The sequence below is a fragment of the Argentina silus genome, assembly GCF_951799395.1.
Source record: "Argentina silus genome assembly, chromosome: 9".
NCBI lineage: Eukaryota > Metazoa > Chordata > Actinopteri > Argentiniformes > Argentinidae > Argentina > Argentina silus.
In genome coordinates this window covers 4,022,417-4,044,649 of record NC_139663.1, presented here as the reverse complement: position 1 = coordinate 4,044,649, position 22,233 = coordinate 4,022,417, and the positions used below count along the sequence as shown (strand labels likewise).

Here is a 22,233-nt window from a genome sequence, read left to right as displayed (position 1 = left end):
TGTCTTTTTTTGTGGTTATGCCAATAATGAATGAATGATTGATGCTTACAGTTAAATATGTGTTAATCATGCAAGTATAAACACAAAATAAGCATGCACACACACACACACACACACACACACACACACACACACACACACACACACACACACAGTTTATACTTAACATAAAGATAGTGATAAAAACCTGTACAGCTAGGTATGAGAATAAACGGTCTCTACTTTTCTCTCTCTCTCTCTCTCTCTCTCTCTCTCTCTCTCTCTCTCTCTCTGATTCCCTCACCCCTCTCTCTCTCTCTCTCTCTTTTTCTCTCTCTCTCTCATTCCCTTACCCCTCTCTCTTTCTCTCTCTCTCTCTCTCTCTCTCTCTCTCTCTCATTTCCTCTCTCCCTCTCTCTGCCCGCTGAATGTTGGATGTCTGAACTCATTGTTGGTGTGAACACGTTGGACAGGCTGATGTTTCCCTCTCACTCTGATGTGATAGGAGGGGATATGCAACAGCTGCATTGCACCAACAGTCTGTCGTGACTCTAACAGTTATGGAGGTGGGTGTGAGGAAGGGTGTGTGTGTGTGTATGTGTGTGTGTGTGTGTGTGTGTGTGTGTGTGTGTGTGTGTGTGTGTGTGTGTATGAAAAAAATAAAGTATGTGTGCATGGCTGCTTGTTTGTTTATGTGTGTGGTTTCTCTGCCCTACTTTAGGATGTACACCAGCCACATGTGCTTGTTTATACGTATTCTCTCTAAACCTCTGAGCCCCTAGAGACGTGTCTGCCTCAGGACAGTGTAATGTGATCAACACTCTAATATCCTTATCCCTCCAGGGCTACAGACAGACAGGACCCCATGAGATGCTGGAATCTCTGCACTTCAGTCTCAGAGACACAGAGAGAGAGAGGGAGAGAAGGGGAATGTAATCCTTCAGATGCAAAAGGCCATCTTGCTGTGTGGCATGGGGCATGATGTGAGGCTCAGTATTTCATTAGTTGTTCTCCTGATGATTATAATGTACTGTTACGTTGTATTCCTGTCGTTGAGTGAAATTTCCCTTGGCTGCCTGCTTTATTTGTTTGCCTACATTCTTTATATAGACTCGAAGCCTGATACCCAGCTCTCTCTCTATGTTAGAGATATGGTGCTTGACCAAAAAGTAGTGCAGGCTATTTGTCGTTCCCACGAAACCAAGTCGGACAGAGCAGGAAATTACTCAAGACTGTGCACTTCCCTTTGTACATCAAGGGGATGGTCTCAATATACAACTGTACAATTCCTTAATTTACTGCAGTAAGCTTACAGTTATACGTTACCAAATGTTCAATGTCTATATTGAATGCATGAGGAGGAGGACGCCGTGCATATTGACTTGTAGCTAGACTATTAATAGTTAGATTAATAGTATGATCTGTTCCGTGACATTTTAATTCTAATAATTGGTTCCAATAAGGCCAAGGGACATGGCACCATTATTAACAGGGGCTGTTCCAATCTGAGGGGTTTGCTGCTGGGTTTTTCATGCCATGCTTTAAAACCGGACTTTCAAACGTGAGACCATCACTATGAATCTAAATAGCGCAGTAGTAAGGGTGTATTGTTGTCTGGTTAAGAACAGTCGTATCAAGCTGCTGGCGGGGTGGGGCGCGCTCGGACGCGCTCATTGCGGGATAAGAAAAAAGGACACCCCACCTCCCCCCGAATAGCCTACGTGCTCGCCACCCTCCAGTATTTCCTTTCTCCCATGTGCGTGCACGTACCTTCACACCTCCCCTGCTGTCACTGTAGTCAGCTCGTCCCTCCTTTGGCACACACACATATACTGTACACATGCGGCTGGGCGGCGAATCCTGAAAGCAAGAGAAGATGGTGGCAGCGGCGGCGTTGTTAACTGTGCCTGGATAGCACACAGCGCATTATAACGGTATTGATTGAGCCGCTGGACAGAGGGATAAAACAAATGGCCAGATAACGGAGAGGAGACCATCCAAAGGGAAGAAGAAACGGGGCAGGAGGATCGGACAAGAAAGAACGCCTGAATAGCTCAATCCACCGTTCAGCCTTGAATTAAAGGAATCATTTAGACAGACAAGACATCTCCGCACTACTCATCCTATGCAATTGAATTAAAGTCGTGGGATAAAGAAGGCACTTTTACCGTGGGACTCAGTGGGGGAGCGTGGAGTGGAGGGGAGGGAAAAGATTCTAATTAGCATTGGATCTCCATGCGCTCACCGTCTGCTGCTTAATGGGGAAAATAGTGGCGTGGGAAAACTTTCCACACGAGGGACGGAACGGGACTAGCCTACATACAATCAAGACTGCCGTTTGCCTTGTTCTTGTTTGGATGACACTCAAGTTAACTGACAAATAGGCAGACACACATGGAATTGTAGATCAAACAGCCCCAGTTGTCAGGAAATGAAATGGAACATTTTGGAAACCAGCCGTATTTTAATTATTCAGTGTGATTTCATTATCAAAGCAATATTGACTCAACACAAATAATAAGCTTGGCGCAGCTGGATACCATTTACGCGTGCCATAACACTTGAGATTTGTAATTCAATCATATTTGATTTTTGTAATATTTTCTGTGCTCTATTCAACCGCCAACGTTGCGGTCTTTAAATTGAGGACTTTTGTCGGCGCTGATATCCAGAAATTGGAGGCGCAGCTGTGGAGATTCCGGAGTGGGAACTCAGGAAAGGACGGGGCTCCATCCATGGGAATACTTACGATTAGGCCTTTTCGCTGGAACAGCAACGAGCATGTGGGTTATGGATAACGGGCTTTAGTGGACAGTTTTTGTTTTCTCTTTCTCATTGACCGGCGAGTACCTAATTATGGTTTCACGCCTATACCGCTCGCCACACGTCTGCTGTTGCTTATTCCCTAACTGTCGGCTTTTTTTAGCGACACCAAAACAACAACAGCGAAGGTTTATTTTGGGAAGACAAGGTGAAGTTCTGCACACTCTGTAGACAAAGTGCTTACGCGTGAAGTTTGGATGCATTCTTTCTTCATGGATCAGAGCTGAATGGAACGCTTTCTTCCCCAGTCATAACTTTCCCTACTCACTGACTGGCCTATTTAACTTGGCCTGCATAGAGCCTAGAGAAATAATGCAATAGTTTTGGCAATATGAACAAAAATGCAACTGTGATCCGGAATAATATTGTACAATTTGTCAGTCATTTTTGAGAGGGCATATGACACATGGCAGAGAGAGCAAGGCTGAATTGGACCAAGGCTTCAGTGAGCTGTGTCGGCAGCTTATCTAAAACCCATGTGATCAGGAGTGAGCCTTTTATTCCAGTTAGTATGCCTACTTTACAACCCATATGACCATATTATGTAAGATTCCGATTCGTTCCAAAAATCTTTTCTAATGAGTGAAACAGAGTGTGAACAGTTGTCAGGACTTGGATTGCAGCAGACCAGGCACTGGATGAACCTTGCCGACTCAAGTGCGTCTCAACAACCGGGAAGGTAGAGGAATGCGAGTATTCACGTCATGAGGGGCAGCGATGAAGTGCTCAAAATCCTGGACCAGTCTGCAAGTATTAGTTCCCTGCTAATTTAGCAGACTTTTCCCTGGAGACGTTTTTTGTTTGTATTGTGTGTTCTATTATTCTTGCTTTTTTTCCCCCCATACATTTGTTGCCTTACTTCTGCCTTGCCGGAGGGTTGACATTAATTCTATCTGCAAAGTCTAATCTCCAATAGATTAAAAAGCAACATGGCGTCCCCCCAACATCAGCAGCTGCTCCCTCACAACACAGAGGTGAGCTGTGATTCCAGCGGCGAGGGCGGCGTCTCTGTGAGGATCAGCAGTGTCAAACACAAGCATGGAGCAGGGGCGCTGGGTTCAGGAGGGGGAGGCTTCATCGGGGGGTCCAAGCACTGCAAATACAGCATCTCCTCCAGCTGTAGCTCTGGAGAGTCTGGTGTGCGAAAGCCTGTGGTGAAGGGGCTACGTACCCAGAGGAAGATGCCTCAGCTGTTTGAGAGGTCTGCGGGGCATTTCTGGGACCCCAAGTTTGACTCTCCCATCCTTGAGGAGGCATGCAGGGAGAGGTGCTTTCCCCAGACACAGAGACGGTTCCGCTACGTGCTGTTCTATCTGGCCGCCGCAGGCCTCCTCTGGGGGGTGTACTTTGGGGCCAACCCCGCCCGGTGTGACCGGACCGCCTTCCTGGTGCCCACTGCCTCCTTCCTCCTTTTCTGCCTCCTCCTCTTCCTCTTAACCTTCACCCGCCTCTATGCCCGCTGCTACAACCAGGCCTCGCTGCTGCTCATTGTGGTGACCTTCGCCCTCACCTTGGCCCCCCAGATTCAGACGTCTGGCTTCAGAGACCTGGAGACCTTCCCTGCTGAAGTAGAGGAGGATGTGGAAGACTTCAGTGGCATGGGGCCCAGATACAACCTGAGTTATGACAGGGCTCCCAGGGGAAGCTCCTGGGCTCCCTGTCTGTCTCCAGTAGGGACCTTCTCCCTGTGCATTGAGGTGCTCCTGCTGCTCTACAGCGTCCTCCATGTCCGGCTGTATGCCTCTGTGCTGCTGGGGCTGCTATACTCTGTGCTCTTTGAGGCCCTGGGCTGGCTCCACCTGACCCAGGCTGGGGAGGGGTGGAGTGAGGGTTTAGACTCAGACTGGGACACCCTGAGCTGGCTGGGCCCAGCCAAGGCCCTGCTCCACCTGTGCGCCCACGCCATTGGAATCCACCTGTTCATCATGTCCGAGGTGCGCTCTCGAAGCACCTTCCTCAAGGTGGGCCAGGCCATCATGCATGGCAAGGACCTGGAGGTGGAGAAGGCCCTGAAGGAGAGGATGATCCACTCCGTCATGCCCCGGAGGGTGGCCGACGAACTGATGAAGCAGGGGGACGAGGAGGGGGGCGAGAGCTCCGCCAAGCGTTACTCCAGCAGCGGTGCAGCAGCAGTCATTTCCAGCCCTAAGAACAACAAGCGCAAGAAGACCTCTATCCCCCGTGGCCAGATCATATTCAGGCCATTCAACATGAAACGCATGGAACCCGTCAGCATCCTCTTTGCAGACATTGTGGGCTTCACCAAGATGTCTGCTAACAAGTCTGCCCATGCCCTAGTGGGGCTCCTCAATGACCTGTTTGGGCGGTTCGACCGACTGTGTGAGCTGACGTGCTGTGAGAAGATCAGCACTCTAGGGGACTGTTATTACTGTGTTGCCGGCTGCCCCGAGCCTCGGCCCGACCATGCCTACTGCTGTGTAGAGATGGGCCTCGGCATGATCCAAGCCATTGAGCAGTTCTGCCAGGAGAAGAGGGAGATGGTAAACATGCGAGTGGGCGTCCACACGGGCACAGTGCTGTGTGGCATCCTGGGGATGAAGAGGTTTAAGTTTGACGTCTGGTCCAATGATGTCAACCTGGCCAACCTGATGGAGCAACTGGGTGTGGCTGGGAAGGTCCACCTATCAGAGGCCACCGCCAACTTCCTCGATGACCGGTACCAGCGAGAGGACGGGAAGGTCACGGAGCGGGTCGGGCAGAGTGTGGTGGTGGACCAGCTGAAGGGTATGTAAGAGATTGGAGGAAGTGATGTTAGGTGGGCTTCATTTAGCTATATTTATTTACATTAGCATATCATGGAGAGAGGCACAGAAGTAATAAGAATGTTATTCTTTGTTTGTATAAAACATGTTCACACTCACTCACAGAGAGACTGTGTTACTGGTGTTTTTCTGATCCAGCAAGGTTGACAGCAGTTCTACAAAATGATTGCAGGGATGTTATGGTGCTCTACCGTAATACCTATTTGTACGTTCATAAACACTCGGACAGCTTTATGCTGTCTTATTTATGTCCTGAACTGCACCCATCTCAGGTCGGTAGAGGTTAACAAGAGCCAGTATATCAAAGTTGATTGGGTCACCTTTTGTGGGGACAAGACAGGAGAGAGTTGGCATTGGTCAAGGTCGTCATCTGGTTACAGCATTGTATGTCATGCTTGAGACAGTTGAATTGTTGGGGGGATCAGTCTGTTAAAAGGTGCCCTTTGTGGTGCTGGTATTATATGACTGAACCACAGACGGTTGTTCCCCCACCCCCACCCCCTCTTTCTGTCCACCCTCTGTTCCCCCATTGTCACGCTGCCTCCCAGACGTCCTTAATGTGACCTGTTCTTTTACCCTCGCTCTGAACCCCAGGGATTGCCTTACCACTTTATGCAACTCTTTTCTTCCTAATGGACGTCTGCCAGCTCGTAGTTTCAACCGTGTCTTTCTGTCACCCTTCTAAACAGACTCCAGAGAGTACAGTAACTCGCTTTCTATTTGATGCTGTTATGCAAAGAGCCCTGATGGAATGTAACGTGGGCTTAATGGTTCTTTTCATCATAAAAGACTAACCAGTCCATTATCACCCTAGCTAATGAATTTACGGTGTCAGGGTGGTGTGGTGTTGAAAAGCTAAATGGTAAGAGAGATTGGACTGCCACTCAAATGCCCAAATGCAAATATCTGAGGGGAAAAAGGTGTTTTTCCAGCTAGCAGGTAGATGCTGGCAGTGGCAGAGACCTGTATGGGATCTAGGTAAACCTCAGTGCTGTCATGGCTTCAAAGCAGGTGTGGCAGAGGGGGGAGGGTGTAGCCGCTCAGCTGGAAATGATGGCCAGACTCCTCTCTGCTACTCTTTGTCAGACAGACCCCCTGAGTCTGTTTAAAACACAAACACACACACAGCCATGAAAGAGCCCTGAAACCCAAAGATGGTTTCATTTCTCATTGAGTGGTTGACTCTGTTGTGCTCCCTTTATAGGAGGAAAAATGGTATCTTTTAAATGATCCCTAGGCGACTGTCCTAGAGCGTCTGTGTCATGTTCTTTTTCAGTCGGCCTCCCATCTCCCCTTCGCTTTCTCTCTCTCTCTCCTCTCTCTTTCTCCCTCCCTCTCTCTGTCTCACAGATGCACACTGTTAAACCATTTCACACTATCTTTGATGGAGTGTTTGCTGTCTGTGACTCTCTGCCATTGTATTTTCATTTTTTTATGCCGCTGTGACTCATGTTATGATAAGGGCACAGCAACATTGCGTAACAAGACAAACCCTGGAAGGTTTTAGATTTCAGCCAGCTGGCTACCAAACTGCTTGTCACTGTCTGTGGCGGCTTTTTCGTTATTTTGGCCAAGGTGTCAGTGTTATGAGGTTGCCCCGTCAAGGAATGAGGGTAGCCGGGGAAAGTGCCCTTTGTCTAACTGCCAAAGGAGTGCTTTAAGGCCCAACATTTCCCACTCATTTCTTGAGGGCCCGCCTTGGCACTTGCTGTCCTTTCTTGTTTTCGCTCCCAAGGATAAATGTGCTATTCCCACTCCAACCACCCCCCCCCCTCCATGATGTATTCAGTTCACCTCCCTCGATTTATCCTCTCCCTGTAGATTTGCTGGCCCAGTGAAAGAGTTGCTGTCAGGAGAGTGTTGCTGTCAGGAGAGAGAGTTGTGCTCAGTTGCTTTAAAATCCCCTACTGTCTCTCTTGCTGTGTAAATCACTGGGGGAAGTTTGCAGGCGGGTGCGGATCCTGGCAACGGCGGACCTCTCGGTTGCCCGGCCCAGGAGTAAATCGCTTTGACCCAGACGCTAATCGTTGTGCAGCTGCCCTCGCCGTGTTCTTGATGTTCTTTTGAGTTAGTTTGACGTCTCAATTTCTCTCGTTTTCAGTCCACTAAGCACTTTTTTCTTCCATCATATTTTCCAAAGCCAAGATTATATTCAAGCCTTTTTTGTCCATTACTGCTTCTTCTTAGTGTGCATTTGAAGAATTTATACACTGCTATATATAGGCCACCCGTCCAACCTAATTATAAACAGTTTATTGTGGTGGTTAGGTACTGGCTTGTGGCCAGAGGGTTGTCAGCTATGGTCTCAGGTGCATCCTGTTAAGCCTCTGTGCTGATGCGAGGTCAACTGTGTTTACAAAACCCCATGGTTAAGAAAAGGACTGAGTTGGTCGGCTGACTGTAGTTCTACACTTACATGTAGGGGCAATGCTGCTTACTGATCATCTGCTATCCATTTGGATGACCATTATAGGAGTTGTTGACAGTATTTATGCCTTGCATATAAGGATTTATTAGAGATGTGGATTTTGTCAGTGTTCAGTACTAAGAAATAGACTCCAGCAGCAAAACTGAACATGACCGTAAAGCAGGCCTTTCTGAAGGAGCTTGTCAGTGCACCATCAGTGGTCAAATTTGAATCCCTACTGAAGAGAGTGGTTTTGAATCTCTTCACCCCATGTTGCTCTTCAACCCCCCTACCTCTCTCCATGTGGTCACCTGTGCGTGTGTGCGTACGTGTGTACGTACATGCGTGCGTGCCTGCGTGTGCGTGCGGCCCCTGTTGTGTAGTGTGTTTATCTAGGTGGAAATGGGAGCTATTTTTGTCTCTTTCCTTGGAAAGTATCTGGCTGCGTCCTGCCTTTGTGGCTAATTCAGAGTGATGGCACCTGCGGAAGATTACACCGTTGGAGGAGATATGTCAGCATGGCTCTCTCTCTCTCTGTTGACAATGAAATTATAGGAGAGTGGGTAGTGATGGATATCTTACCAGGGGAGGCTGGTGGAGGCAGAAATCGGAGGACGGGCTGCATTATAATGCGTGGAATGGAATGAGGAATGGTAGCAAACATTGGGAATGGTATCATTCCTCATTCCATTCCATACATAACAATGAGCCCGTCCGCCGATTTCTACCTCCACCAGCCTTCCCTTTGTTACATTTACCTGGCATTTTCGAAAGAAAATGATTCTTATTTTCAAGGTAGTTGTACGTGTTGCATATTGTGTCATTTGTCATTTGAAGCCCTTTAGACCACATTGTCCCCTTCCACAGCATAGCTCCTCCATCCTCAGAAACAACAGTACGTATTCCATGCTGAATTCACAGTAAGTAATATTCCAAGGTGAGGCAGTTCATCAGGTTCCTGTTAAATGTGAACATGACCTTCTCCAAGTTTACTGCTGAGCACAGTCGTACTGGGGGGAACATTGTATCTGATCTCCTAACCCCCGCCCCCCCCCTCCCGAGGGAGATTTTTAATTAAGCAGGAATGGGTAATCTCGTCGGCTAAAGTGATTAATGCTAGTAATTCTCACTCATTATATCTTCCAACCCAGACAAGCCCTGGTATTCTCCCAACCACAAATACATCAGCTCATTGTCAGTCGTTTCTATCATTACAAATGATATTGATTGCCTATAATGGGGCTGTCATGGTGAAGTAATTTATGAAAGGGTAATGTGTGTTGTGAGTAAAAAGGGGTCTTTGTGGGATATCAAAGAGCATTGGCTAAAGGACAGAGTGAGACAGTGAATTTGTATCCTAGTGTGTGTTATTCATTTGTCACCCTTCCTCTCTCATCATTGAACCTTTTGGATGATAATTGATTGCAACTGCAAATAGTAACCGCAAATAGTCAAGATTATGGATGTTCTGTATCCCTTCACACTGGCCAAATAACTGTTAGCCTCAGAGCAGGTACCTGTTATCGGGGAAACAATTTGTGTTTAGGGACATTCACATCCTAATGCTAGTCCCTGGAGATATACTGTACATCCAGTCCATTATGCCTGTTTGTGATTCGAACAATACACTGTAGTGTGAAGGCTATAGCAATGCTATCTGTGACCTTGAGGCTAGCATGGAGGTTGTGCTGAAAGAGCGAGGGGCGTGGGGGGGGTGAGTGGAGCATGCTCTATTACCAGTGGTGTAGGTATACTGCTGCAGGCTGAGGCTATGTTAGTCCTCTGGGTCGGGCAGCAGCAGAACCAACCACAGCCATGCTCTGGCCAGAGTTACTGTGTAACTGGAGCTCACCGGGCTGCTGGGGAAACCACAGAGAGACAGGGAGGATGGAGACTCTTCAGCCTCTGTGTTTAACACCCTAGGAAAGTCTGTCTGTCTGTCTATCTGTCTGTTTGCCTGTCTGTCTGTCTACCTGTCTGCCTGCCTGCCTGCCTGCCTGTCTGTCTGTCTGTCTATCTGTCTGTCTGTCTGCCTGTCTGCCTGTCTGCCTGCCTGTCTGCCTGCCTGTCTGTCTGTCTGTCTGTCTGTCAGCTCACCCACTTCGGAGTGGGTGAATTGGGGAGACAGGGGGTCAAGAGTAAAGTGAAGTGTGCGCAGGGAGACAGACATGGGGAGAAAGTGTGGTTAAGCTGCGGTGGCAGCTGCCGTGATGGTTTATAAGACTAAGGGTAAATAGATCCTGGGGATTACCATTACATGGCATACTGGGAGCGGGTGCGGCGGCACTTTAATCTACGCAAGGGTGGTGGTGGTGGGGGAGGGGGGGGGGGGGGTGACTTCACAGAGACTGGGGGGGGGACATGACTGCATATAGACTGGGGAGGGGGGGACATGACTGCATAGAGACTGGGGAGGGGGGGACATGACTGCATAGAGACTGGGGAGGGGGGGACATGACTGCATAGAAACTGGGGGGGGGGGGACATGACTGCATAGAAACTGGGGGGGGGGGACATGACTGCATAGAGACTGGGGAGGGGGGGACATGACTGCATAGAGACTGGGGAGGGGGGGACATGACTGCATAGAAACTGGGGGGGGGGGGACATGACTGCATAGAAACTGGGGGGGGGGGACATGACTGCATAGAAACTGGGGGGGGGGGACATGACTACACAGAGAGTAGGGGGGACATGACTACACAGAGAGTAGGGGGGACATGACTACACAGAGAGTAGGGGGGACATGACTGCACAGAGACTGGGGAGGACATGACTGTACAGAGACTCAAGGGGGGGGGAGGGGGTGGGGGTGACAGGGACAGAGCAGAGGAGTCCCCCCCCTCTCCCCTGCTGAGCAGACTACTGCTGTATTGTACTGCAGTCATCCAGAAATGCAACGCAACACAGCAACACAGCAACGCAGCAACGCAGCACTGCAGCTTGACTGACTGAAACAAAGCAAAAATCACCTGTGTCATGCAGCATGACTTTGGCTCCATTACGACAAGGTTATTGCAGAATAACAATACAGTAATTAGGCCAAGTTCCGTTTTTATAGCGCCAGCCAGTATGTTAAGCTAATCAGTTCTGCTGTGTCACAGCCTACAGTGCAGTCGCTACAGCAATATCCGGTGATGTGTCACAGTCAGAGGCTGAGCAGAATCAACAGCGCTTTAAGGGACACCTCTCTGTCGGGAGTGTCCTGCCTCCCTAACACCTGACTGACAGAGTTTAGCCCTGGGGGAGAGTGAAGGGGAGAGACAGAAATCAGCACCGCTGTCTGTTAAAGTAACATAGAGGCCCTTCACATTCCACCACCATGTTTCTATCTGTGGACGTGGCTGTCTTTAAGGGTTAGCTCAGTGCACCATCATCATCATCATCATCATCATCATCATCATCATCATCATCATCATTCTGTCAGAGGTCTGTTGGGGTAACGCACAAGGATGTGTACTAAGTGGGAGACGGTTGGCCTATTTTGAAACGGGTGATGATTAGCAGTGTGTGTGTGTGTGTGTGTGTGTGTGTGTGTGTGTGTGTGTGTGTGTGTGTGGATAGTCTTTGACTGTGTCAGGTTCTGGCTGGTCAGTTAGCCCGCAAGGGCGGTGGTCAAGTGTCCTGGCCGTGAGTTGGACCGGGCAGGAGGGGGTACTGGTGGGGAGAAGGTGGGGGCAGGGTTGTGGGGTGAGGGGGGACCAGCTGTTCAGCTTTGGCTGCTGGTTACAGATGCCACTGCCAGCTCTGTCCTCATCAAGACATCAAGGAGCACTGCAACAACTCTTACCATGTTGTCTTTGTATCTTTAATGCCTTTTTTTTATTTTTTATCCCTCTCTTTCTGTTCTTTCCTGGCTCCGCCCTTGAAAAGTGAACGCTTTATTATTTATGGATTATTATTTATTATTATTATTATTATTTCTTTATTCTAAACAATCACATATGCACCAGCCATCTAGGCCACACACGGTGCAGTGAGATGGGAGGGTGTATGCACTCACTGTACTGTAAGTCTTTTGATTAAAAGCATCAGCTGAATGGCATATATATTATTCTCTGGCTCTTTATAGGTTTTATCTGTTGCATTAATTGGCCTCTAAACTGGAGGGTGTGATGAATGTAGGGCAGCCTTGCGGGGGGGGGGGGACCAAAGAGAGATTTACTCTCTACTGTAATTAGTCCATATATCAGGAGGTGGAGGCCTGCGGTTGCAGAGGAGATGGGATCCGAGAGGGTTTAGCATCCCTTGGTGATGTTCTCAGCAAGAAAGTCTATTCATTGTCATTTCTAGGGCATGGTTGAGACAAAGGTCTTAAAGGTGAAGTTAACTTTCAGAAAGATCACAGGGGGTTCTGTATGTAGGTGATATTTGTTAATGGTGAGATTCTCCAAAGGAAAAATACACACATGCCCAAATGTGTACTGAAATGTTGCTTTTTCTTCAGTTACGAAAATACATACGTAAGGGTCAAGGTGCCAGATACCACAGTACAATAGTTACCCATTGGTAACATTTGCACACATACAGTACATTGTAGCCCATTGTAGCCCATTGTAAATAAAAGCCCTGTTCTTTCCCCTCCCTGATAGCACAGCAGCCCAAACCCCCTCATCAGACAACTTTACACCAGAGCAAAGGTGCAGAAAGGATCTCGTCTCATTGTGTTCTGTATACCCGACATCACTTCCTGCAGAGCGAGCTAGAGAGAGAGAGAGAGAGAGAGAGAGCGAGAGAGCGAGAGAGAGCGAGAGAGCGAGAGAGAGAGAGAGAGAGCGCGAGAGAGAGAGAGAGAGAGAGAGAGAGAGAGAGAGAGAGAGAGAGAGAGAGAGAGAGAGAGAGAGAGAGAGAGAGAGAGGCGCTCCTTGAGGTCCTTTCGCATGGCCTGTGTGTTGATCCAGCTGGCAGGGAGACAAGTGCCAGCCTCAGCAGAACGCATGGGGGAACATTTCCCATAGCAGCGCCACAGGGACACATAAACCATCCTAGCGTGGAGGTCCCAGGGAGGGTAATTACCATGGCAACAGGCTACGGGGGTCCAGGGTAAGGGTCTTTTTAAAACGGATGGTAGAGAATGTGTAAGTCCACATTGACTGTGTTTTGCCTTTTTATCATGTGATAACGGTGCAGGTTTGACGGGTTTTTTTGTCTGCGTACAATGAACTCTAAGAACACACACAATTTGTTCTGTACTCCACAGACACACAAACTCACACTCCTCCCTTTCATCCCTCTCTCTTTATCTCTTTTGCCCTCTGTCTACAACAAATGCTTTAATTAGACCTACAATGACACACTGTGTTGACATTGAGCAAGAGAGCAATTCACAAGTCCACACGCACACGCACACGCACACGCACACGCACACACACACACACACACACACACACACACACATACGGCCACACCCTGGCTGCCTCTGTGTGTTGCCCTGCTCTGGAGTGGCTCGTTAGTGTGCGCAGTGGGGAGCTTGTGTGATAAATGGCTGCGTGAATTATGAATGAGAGACGATGGGGAGCCGGTCCACCCTCAAGCCTGCTGCTGAAAGAGCCAGCACAGATTCCTTTCCGTGGAGAGTGAGTGCGTGCGTGTGTGAGTGTGTGTGTTTATTAGTGCTTGACTTAAGCATTGCCTGGAGCACAGGCTGTGAAATATGGTTTGGGAGCCTCTTGTGTTGTTTTGCCCTCAAACTCTCACCACTTCAAAGGAATTTGAAGATAATGTTGTCCTAATATCTCTCTTTTGTACAATGTTGACTGGTTTAAACCCTGTTATCCTTCCATGCCCCGCCTGTTTTAAACCTCACATGGCCAGCTATCATCACATCATAATTACAGGCTGTTTATTACATATCATACACAATCTGTGTTGTAGATTCGAGTCAAGAATACATTTTCATGCCTTTCAGGTATTCTAGCGTGTCGAATATGTGTTGAATACTGCAGAACCAGTGCTTTCATTGTAGTGAGGCAGAAGGGAGGTTTTTTTTTAGCTGGTCTGCCCCCCCCCCCCCTCTCTCTCTCTCTCTCTCCGCCCCCTCCCTCTCCCCTCCTCCCTCTCTCATGCCCCGGGCGCTCATCTCCTGTTCCCATCAAGGCCAGTTCTCCCTGGTTCCCGTCTAGCTGCCGACTGCTGCTGCTCTTGCCTCATTCTTTATGGCCCCTGGGGTTCCCACAGTGTGCGTGTCTATGTGTCTCTGTGTGTGTGTCTGTGTGTGTGTGTGTCTGTGTGTCTGTGTGTGTGTGTGCCTGTGTGTGTGTGTGTCTGTGTGCATGCGTGCGTGCAATGGAGGGTTTGATGTATCACTGACTGAAAGGCCAGGCAGGACTTTTGTCTTCGCTTTCTGTCAATTTGTTTTTCCCTCTCTCCTCCCCCTCTCGTTCTTTTAACTTCTTAAAGACCTAGCCCTTTTCTCTTTGCCATCTTTATCTCTCCACTGTCTCTTCGTTCAGTCTCTCCCCCCCCCCACTGTCTTTTTTAAAATGACAAGACTCTGTTTTTTTTTGGGGGGGGGGGGTTTGTTGATGTAACCATCTTATCTGACTGTTGTTAGGTTTCTTCCGGCCTGCTTGTCTTTGCCCGATCGCGAGATTGGATTAGCCAATCTTGTCCGCCTTTTCGGTCGATAACGTGACCGTGGACAGATCACCAGGAACTCCTCTCGCTCAGGACAGGAAGTGTGAATCAACTGTCCTTCTGCCAGTTTACTGTAAATTGACTTTGAGGTGTGTCTCCAGTACCATGGAAACCAGAACGTCGTTTGTACAAGACTCAACAGCTGAGCTGACTGTGCCATGTCAGACAGAGAGAGAGACACACACACACACACACACACGCACACACCTCTCTGTCTCTCCTCTCCCTTGTCTCTATGAGGGGGCTTTGCAGATCAAGGATCTCCAAAAGGGAAGTATGATAATACAAGATTTAAGATGATTCAGCTGAGGGCACAGATGGGAAGATAGGCTTACAGTACAGTACAGAGAGAGAGAGAACGTTAAAGAGCACACACACACACACACACACACACACACACACACACACACACACACAGCCAATGACCGCTGACACCTTCTGCTGTAGAATACGAGCTGTGTATTAGTATCCCTGTTATACTCCCACTTTAGCTAATCAGGCATCTCTAAACAGTCCTGTGGGAGTCGCTGCTCCTCGCCGCCGTAGATGCATTTTAATAATCGACCCACATGAAGATGTTGGTGGAGGGCGGGGGGGAGGGAGGGGGGGAGGGAGGGCCACAGTAACCAGCAGCCACAGCCATAACCTGCTGCGTAAGCACAGACTCCTGCCAGCAGTCTGAGTATAGAGGAGGGGAGGAGGAAGGGGTTGTGTTGATGGGGTGTATCGGGGTGTACTGGGGTCAGAAATAAGGATGATGGAACACTAAGGGGCCCCAATTTGATTCAGCAAATAGTGCTGAGCAGAGCAAAAATACTTTACAACTCAGCTTTTTTTAACAATTCAGTTTAGAGAACTGTAGTTATTCAATCAGAACTTTTGTAAACAGTCTCAAAACAGTCTCAAAAATCACGGGAACGCTGGACGCAGTATTGAAAAACTCCTATTGGATTATGTCTTATTGCGTCTATTAGAAATATTAAGGTGAAGATGGCAGTGTTTGCCCCAAACTTAGCTGCCCTAAGGCAGATCTTAATCCAAGATCATTCATAAAACAAATTCATCTCATTCCAATAAATGAGTTGTGAGAGGCACTTACAAAATGCTGGGTAGGTTTCTGCTTTATGAACTGATTTGATTGATTGGGAATGCAGTTGGAAATGGAGCTCCAGCCTTTAGTACGGCCAGTCACTTGCTAGCTCTTTAGATAGAGTGGATAGAGTGGATCGTATTGACTACTAGCCTGTGTGCCCTAGGAGGCTAGGAGACTGGATGTGTTCATCACTCATTCACTAGACTTATTGACATCTGCTCTCACTGTCAGCTGGGGGAGAGAGGGATGAAATAGGATGCAGACAGAGAAAGAGATGACGATTTGGGGAGAGTTAATGGGAGAGAGAGAGAGAGAGAGAGAGAGAGAGAGGGAGAGAGAGGGAGAGCGATTGACCCAGAGGAAACAGCGAGGAAGGACAGAGGAAGCAGTGGAGAGCTAAAGATTTTTGAATGATGTCAGCTGAGGGTATTGTTCTCTCAAAGAGCCTTGACAGCCAATAGGGAGGGAGGGACAGAGAGATCGAATTGGAACACAGAGAAAGGGATAGAAAGTTAGAATTAGGACACAGAGAGAGAGGGGCGGGGGGGGGGGGGGGTGGAGAGTTACGGAGCGATGGATATAGGAGAAAGATAGATGGGTTATTGAGAGGAGGGAGAGTTAAAGATTTTGGAATGATGTCAACTGTGTCTATTGTTGTTTGAGCTAGCCATGGAGAGAGGCCAAAGAGAGTGAGAGAGCGAGTGAGAGAGTGAGACTGCTTCCAATACTGTGTCCAAATATGGCCCTGTCCGCTCCAATGCAGCCCATTTACTGGATGAAGGGAGAGAGGGATGAGAGAGAGAGAGAGAGAGAGATGGATAGAGGGCAGGAGAGAAAGAGGGATTGGGAGGGATGGCGACAGAGAGAGGGAGGGAGGGAGATTAAAAGAGTGAAAAAGAGGGAGGGCAGCTCTGTGAAGCCTACTGCCTGTTGTTTGACAGCAACTGCGTGTGTTTGTGAAGAGCTCGTAAACAGACATATTCTGTGACGCACTCCAGAGTTTGGAGTGGGGAGCTGCAGCAGCTCACTCATTTTTTTCCTGAGTTTGAAAAAAAACAATCAGCTGACAAGGCCCAGGTGGTGAACCGACCGACCCGGGCACGATAAGATGATGCCCGAGCCTAAACATTTTAGGAGCCTGAGCACAAAAAAACCCCAAAACATCTGTGCCTTTACCCAGAGCTTATTCGATTGGTCGCAGCAGTAATGTTGCAGCGCTGTGGAGTGGGCAGAGGAGAAGCCTTCAGAAGTTAAGAAGGGTGGAAAGAGAGACCTCTGGAAAACTCACCTTAGTTACAATCAACAACTGTAGCCTGCTGCATCTGCCTTTATCGAAAACCATATATGTGTTACCACAAATGAGCCAGATCTTGCTTCTGTTGCCTGTTTTTGTGTTTGTGTGTTTGTGTATCTTGTGATAAGCGTTGATGCCGTTGGTGCCGCTCAAATAGAAGGCTTCATGCAGCGGAATTGGTTTAGAAAAAGCCAATGGGTGTGCACATACCCGTGGTCAGGTGCAGGCGAAAAGAGAGCATGGCAGAGTGGCGGCACTTTATCGAACAGGAATGTTCATACATTTTTCTCAGCCTATAGAAACCAAGAGGAGAGATTTCAGTAACCTAAGCGAAAACAGCATTTAATTGGATAGGTGCTGTTGCTGCACATCTCTCACTGACTGGAGCAGAGGGTGAGCGAGTCACAGTCACGCAAGAATATATCTAGAAATGTTTACGCTCAGCCCAAACCTGTGTGTAGCCTTTGTGTGTGTCCTAGATAGTTGGAGAGAGGGATGGGGGGAGTTCATGGGAGGGGGAGAGGGGTGGGGTGGGGAGGGGGGGAGCGATTGACCTAGAGGAAACAGTGAGGTAGGACAGATAGAGGAAGCAGAAGAGAGCTAAAGATTTTTGCATGATGTCAACTGAGGGTATTGTTCTCTCAAAGAGCCTTAACAGCCAATAGGGAGGGAGGGACAGAGAGATCGATTTGGACACAGAGAAAGGGATAGAAAGTTAGAATTAGTACACAGAGAGAAAGAGAGAGGGTGTGTGTGTGTGTGTGTGGGGGGGGGGGGGGGGGGGGGGGGGGGGGGGGGTAGAGAGAGTTACGCAGCAATGGACAGAGGAGAAACAGGCCCCACCTGAAAATTCAAACTCTATTACTTTCTCTGGTTCATACATATTCTATATGCAGACTAGCGTTGATACCTAATGTACCAGCTATACAAGTGCATATACTCATCCTTTTTCCATACAGTAAGACTCACTCACACACACACACACACACACACACACACACACACACACACACACACACACACACTTATAGTAAATGGAGCAAAGTATGGGCCGTCTGGTCCCATGTATTATTCAAAGGTCTGGTGTTAGCAAACACTGTGCCAACGCTGTTTGCTGGCTTTAAACAGTGTTCTACAATTGAACATTCTCTCACAGTGGGGAGACACTGGAGGAAGGTTGCTGCTTGTTCCTGCTGTCCTGACATGAGACATTTTTAGTGTTTCTTCGCCAGACTAGAATACAGTGGCTCAAACTGCAGCAGTTCAGCAAAAATGATTCAGCAGCATTTAGAGGAATGTTATTGCCTCGGGGCAACACAGGCACGCACACATGCATACACACGCACGCACGCACACACGCAAGCACACACACACACACACACACACACACACACACACACACACACACACACACACACACACACACAAACTGACACACACATACTCTTGTTTGCCCACCCCACTTGACACTAACTGCCATAAACGGTACTGTTTAATCCCCTGGTGATCTCATGAAAAATGTATCTCTGAAAACCCTCTGTCTCACATTCCTTGACAGAATGAGAGCATTTCTTAGCGTGGACAATATTATGCTTCCCCTGTCCATCTTCCCTATTATTTATTCTCTCTCTTGCTCGCTTGCCACACACACACACACCTCTTTCCATTTTCCCTCTTTTACTTCGCCTCCTTCTCGATTCATTTGCCCGCTCTTTAGCCTGAACTATGCCAAACCTCCTGTACCTCACTCCTCTCCTCTCCCCTGCCACCAGTCCTGCTGGAGTGGGGAAGTCATGCAGACAGGTCGCCTCCTCTCCTGGCACCACCCACCCACCCCCCCCCCCCCCACACACACACACACACACACACACACATGCAGGGGCAGGATGTGCTTCCTGGAGGGAAGGGGGGGGGTGGTGGTGGTGGTGGTGGGGGGGGTTGGTGCTTGTTAAGCGCTGGCACACTGCAGAGAGCATCATGGAGGAGGACTGGCAAGGCGGGCATGTGGGCAGCTCGTTCTGCCATCTGCTCACCAAGCCCCCCCTCCTCTACCTGTCCCTGGCTGGGAACACAGCCATTATCAGATGATCAGGTCCACCGTATGGGGTCTCTGTGGCGCAGCTCTGTGGCACAGCTCTGTGGCACAGCTCTGCCAACTCTGCTCGCACTGTGTCACTCCTCTGCTCTTTGCTTTCGAAATCTACTTGAACTTCAACATGTATTCATTCACTCTTGGAAGGCAAAGGGGAATTTCAATGAAAAGTGGTGCTGCTTTGTTATTACAATCCAAAGCACTTTAGTGTCCCTCAAGGTGAACGCTTGATGAAAGCTTTTTCCTTTCGTTCCTTAATATGCTGGCAGAAATGGACAGCATATTTTTTCTTCCAGTGTCTCTCTGGCAAGGGGTAGAAGCTTGTTTTATCATTGTGTTCCAACCTTTTTCTCTGGGAAGTGATCTGAGCGTAGGTGTTTGTGGTGTCAGGCCTTTTGTTTGGGAGGGTTCTTGTCCCGGCTTGCTCTCATTTTCTCTGGTGATTGATTGTGCCAGTGAGTGTGAGTGTGGCCTCTGTTCCAGTCACGACATGTAGTGCAGCAGTGGGTGTCTCTTTGTGTGTGTGTGTGTGTGTGTGTGTGTGGCTGCTGGGTGGACATGGAGAAGCTCTCCACACTGGCCCCTCTCAATAGTCTGAACAGGGGGGGGTCAGGGACCGCCCTTGTCCCATAAGTGTCACAGATGAGATGAGGGGAGCGGAAGGGCGGGGGAGAGGAAAGAGCGAGGGTTGTTGTTCGTGTGAACTTAAGTGCTACTCTCATGGGGCGCTGGCCCCCTTGTAGGACAAAAGGGTTGGAGAGGGAGTTAATGTGGTTGAGCTCTCAGAGGGAAAGGTTATCTACTGTACCTATCAGCAGATAGGGGAAATGCACCACTCGGTTCATGGAGCACAGAGATGAGCCTCTCATCACCAACGCCTTTACCATTACCCAGAGAGAGACAGAGACAGACAGAATGAGACAGAGACAGACAAGCCCCACAATTCACAGCACAATCCAACTAACCCCTCTGATCGATAGGATCATGGTCCATGGCTGTCAGGTCTTTGCCATGTTAAGTGGATCCCCATACAACAGTGTCAGTCCAATTGAGGGGGATCAATGCAGCATGGGTGGACATAAACCAGGAAAAAAGAATGCAATAAACTCATCCGTTTCCGTGCATCTTAAGCACTACTGCCTGCCATTGACATCTATCTGCCCCATTCTCTGTACAGGAATGACAGCTCACAGCAGTGGTTAATGTGTCAAATGGGGCAGACCAAACGGAACATTTTAAGTATGGGTTGCCACGGATACGAAGAGCCCTGACAAATGATGTCGTCCCCCTTATGTTTGTCTAATCATTGACTAGGGACACTTTCATTTTCCCTTCTGTCTGTCTGGCAGAATGGCAGACTTTGAGAAAGGGCATGTTCTGGGCACAGCCTAGGTCCTCTGTGTCCGCTTGCTCATCAGATCCTCATCACCTGCCCCCCCCTCGTCCCCGTCTCCGTCTCCGTTTCCCAGTGTTCTCACTTTTCTCTGGGAGAGAGAGAGGTTAGGCTAGAAGGACAATCTGAAAGAGAAGTAAGTAAGAAGGCCTGAAAAAAGATGGAAAAAAAGGCCTGCCCTTTGGCTGATGGCCCATGACAGTGTCACAGTGTACCGGTCTCAGGAGAGAACAGGGGAACACAGCAGACCATGGGATGGAGGGATGAAGGGTTGGAGGATTGAGAGAGGTCAACCAACCTCTCTAACAGAGACCTCACCCTGGTTCACTGGGATATGTGACATGTGTCCGTACCCTGATTGGTGGTGCCACATCACTACGCTGATGACATCATTGGGAGGGACTTAATAGGGACTTCATTTCAGATCCTTGAATGTCATCTCTCGTTTGAGATTCTGCGGGGTGAAGGAAGTAAAAAGTGGGGACGGGAAAGTTGTCAGCAAGTCTCAACCTTCCCCTAAACTTTTCGCTGTAGTGCCACCTAAGGGGCTCGCGATGACCCTCCTCTCCCGCCCGCGCTCTCTTGTCTACAACCCAAATGACACGATTCGCACAAAATCGAAAACATGGAGTTAGCTGAAGAAGTTTTAGATGCCAGCATTTCGCAAATGACCAGTGTGCCATGTTCAATTCTCTATTTGATAAGAAAATCCGGTTGGAATCCCTGTCTCCATTTGAAGCACTAACCCTAACCCAATTTCCCTCTATTTGTCGACAGAATCCATGGCACTGGTAAAAATTCACTGGATGGAACTGCCTTCCAGCCCCACTTAGCCTTGGGTTCGCCATCACTCTCCATTTAAATGGAGAGTCTGACTTTGTGAGACTTGGTGGGACTCTGTCCCCATTGCTTTTTAATGTCTTCTATCGAATCTCACCCCTGGCACATTCTGGTCCTGGAAAACTGTGTTGTGTGTGGCTTTCAGTTGACATAAAACAGTTTCAGTATCCATTATAGTTTCCCTTTCACATAATGGTGTATTGGGGGGGGGGCAGAAAGCAGCTGAAATAGACTAGCCTAACTTCTATTGTGGACTGTGTTCATCTGCTAAGGTGAAGTTGTGATGTTTGGCTCAGTATAATACGAATCAAACAGGGCCTTGACCCAAGTCTGTGCCCCTGTGGGACTGGCCAGCTGCAGCTGTTCTGTGGTGAGGTGTGTGGCCTTGTGCTGAATACAGGAAGATACAGAATAAGGATATCTCCAAGCCCCTCTCTCTCTCCCCCTCTGCATCTGCCTCTCTCTCTCTTTCTGTCTCTCTCTCTCACTCCCCCCCCCCCGTAATCTCTCTTCATCCTTGAGCGGGCATCTTGCCCGTGACTGGCAAAAAAATATACGCAGGCACACATGCACCGCATACTGTACATTGGTACTCACTCACACACATACACACACACACACACACACACACACACACACACACACAATCTCCTTGTTTTTGTTTGGTCTGAGATCAACAACATCCTGTCTACTTGAGAGCAGTGGGTAGGGGTGAGGGGGTTTGATTTGCATGACTTAACCTGTTTGGTTGTTTTGTTTGTTTGGTCCAAAAAGGGACACGTTCCCATCCTGACTATGTTGTTCCCATCAACATCATCTAAATTTGTCTCCCGAGTACGCAGAATAAGCAATGGGTTGACTGTACTGATCTATAACCACAGTTCAAAGGCGGG

At 48.6% G+C, this 22,233-nt stretch overlaps 1 protein-coding gene across 1 annotated transcript in view; it reads left to right on the top strand.

Moving 5' to 3' along the window:
• Positions 1 to 3,731: 3,731 nt before the first annotated feature.
• The window catches only part of LOC310810118 (adenylate cyclase 9), a gene marked incomplete at its 5' end in the record, with an annotated part of 30,621 nt that continues 12,119 nt past the window's right edge, over positions 3,732 to 22,233 (top strand). Inside the window, one exon of the mRNA XM_083677759.1 lies at positions 3,732 to 5,547. Coding sequence (XP_083533885.1) covers positions 3,732 to 5,547 — 1,816 coding nt within the window. The remainder of the gene's footprint in view (positions 5,548 to 22,233) is intronic.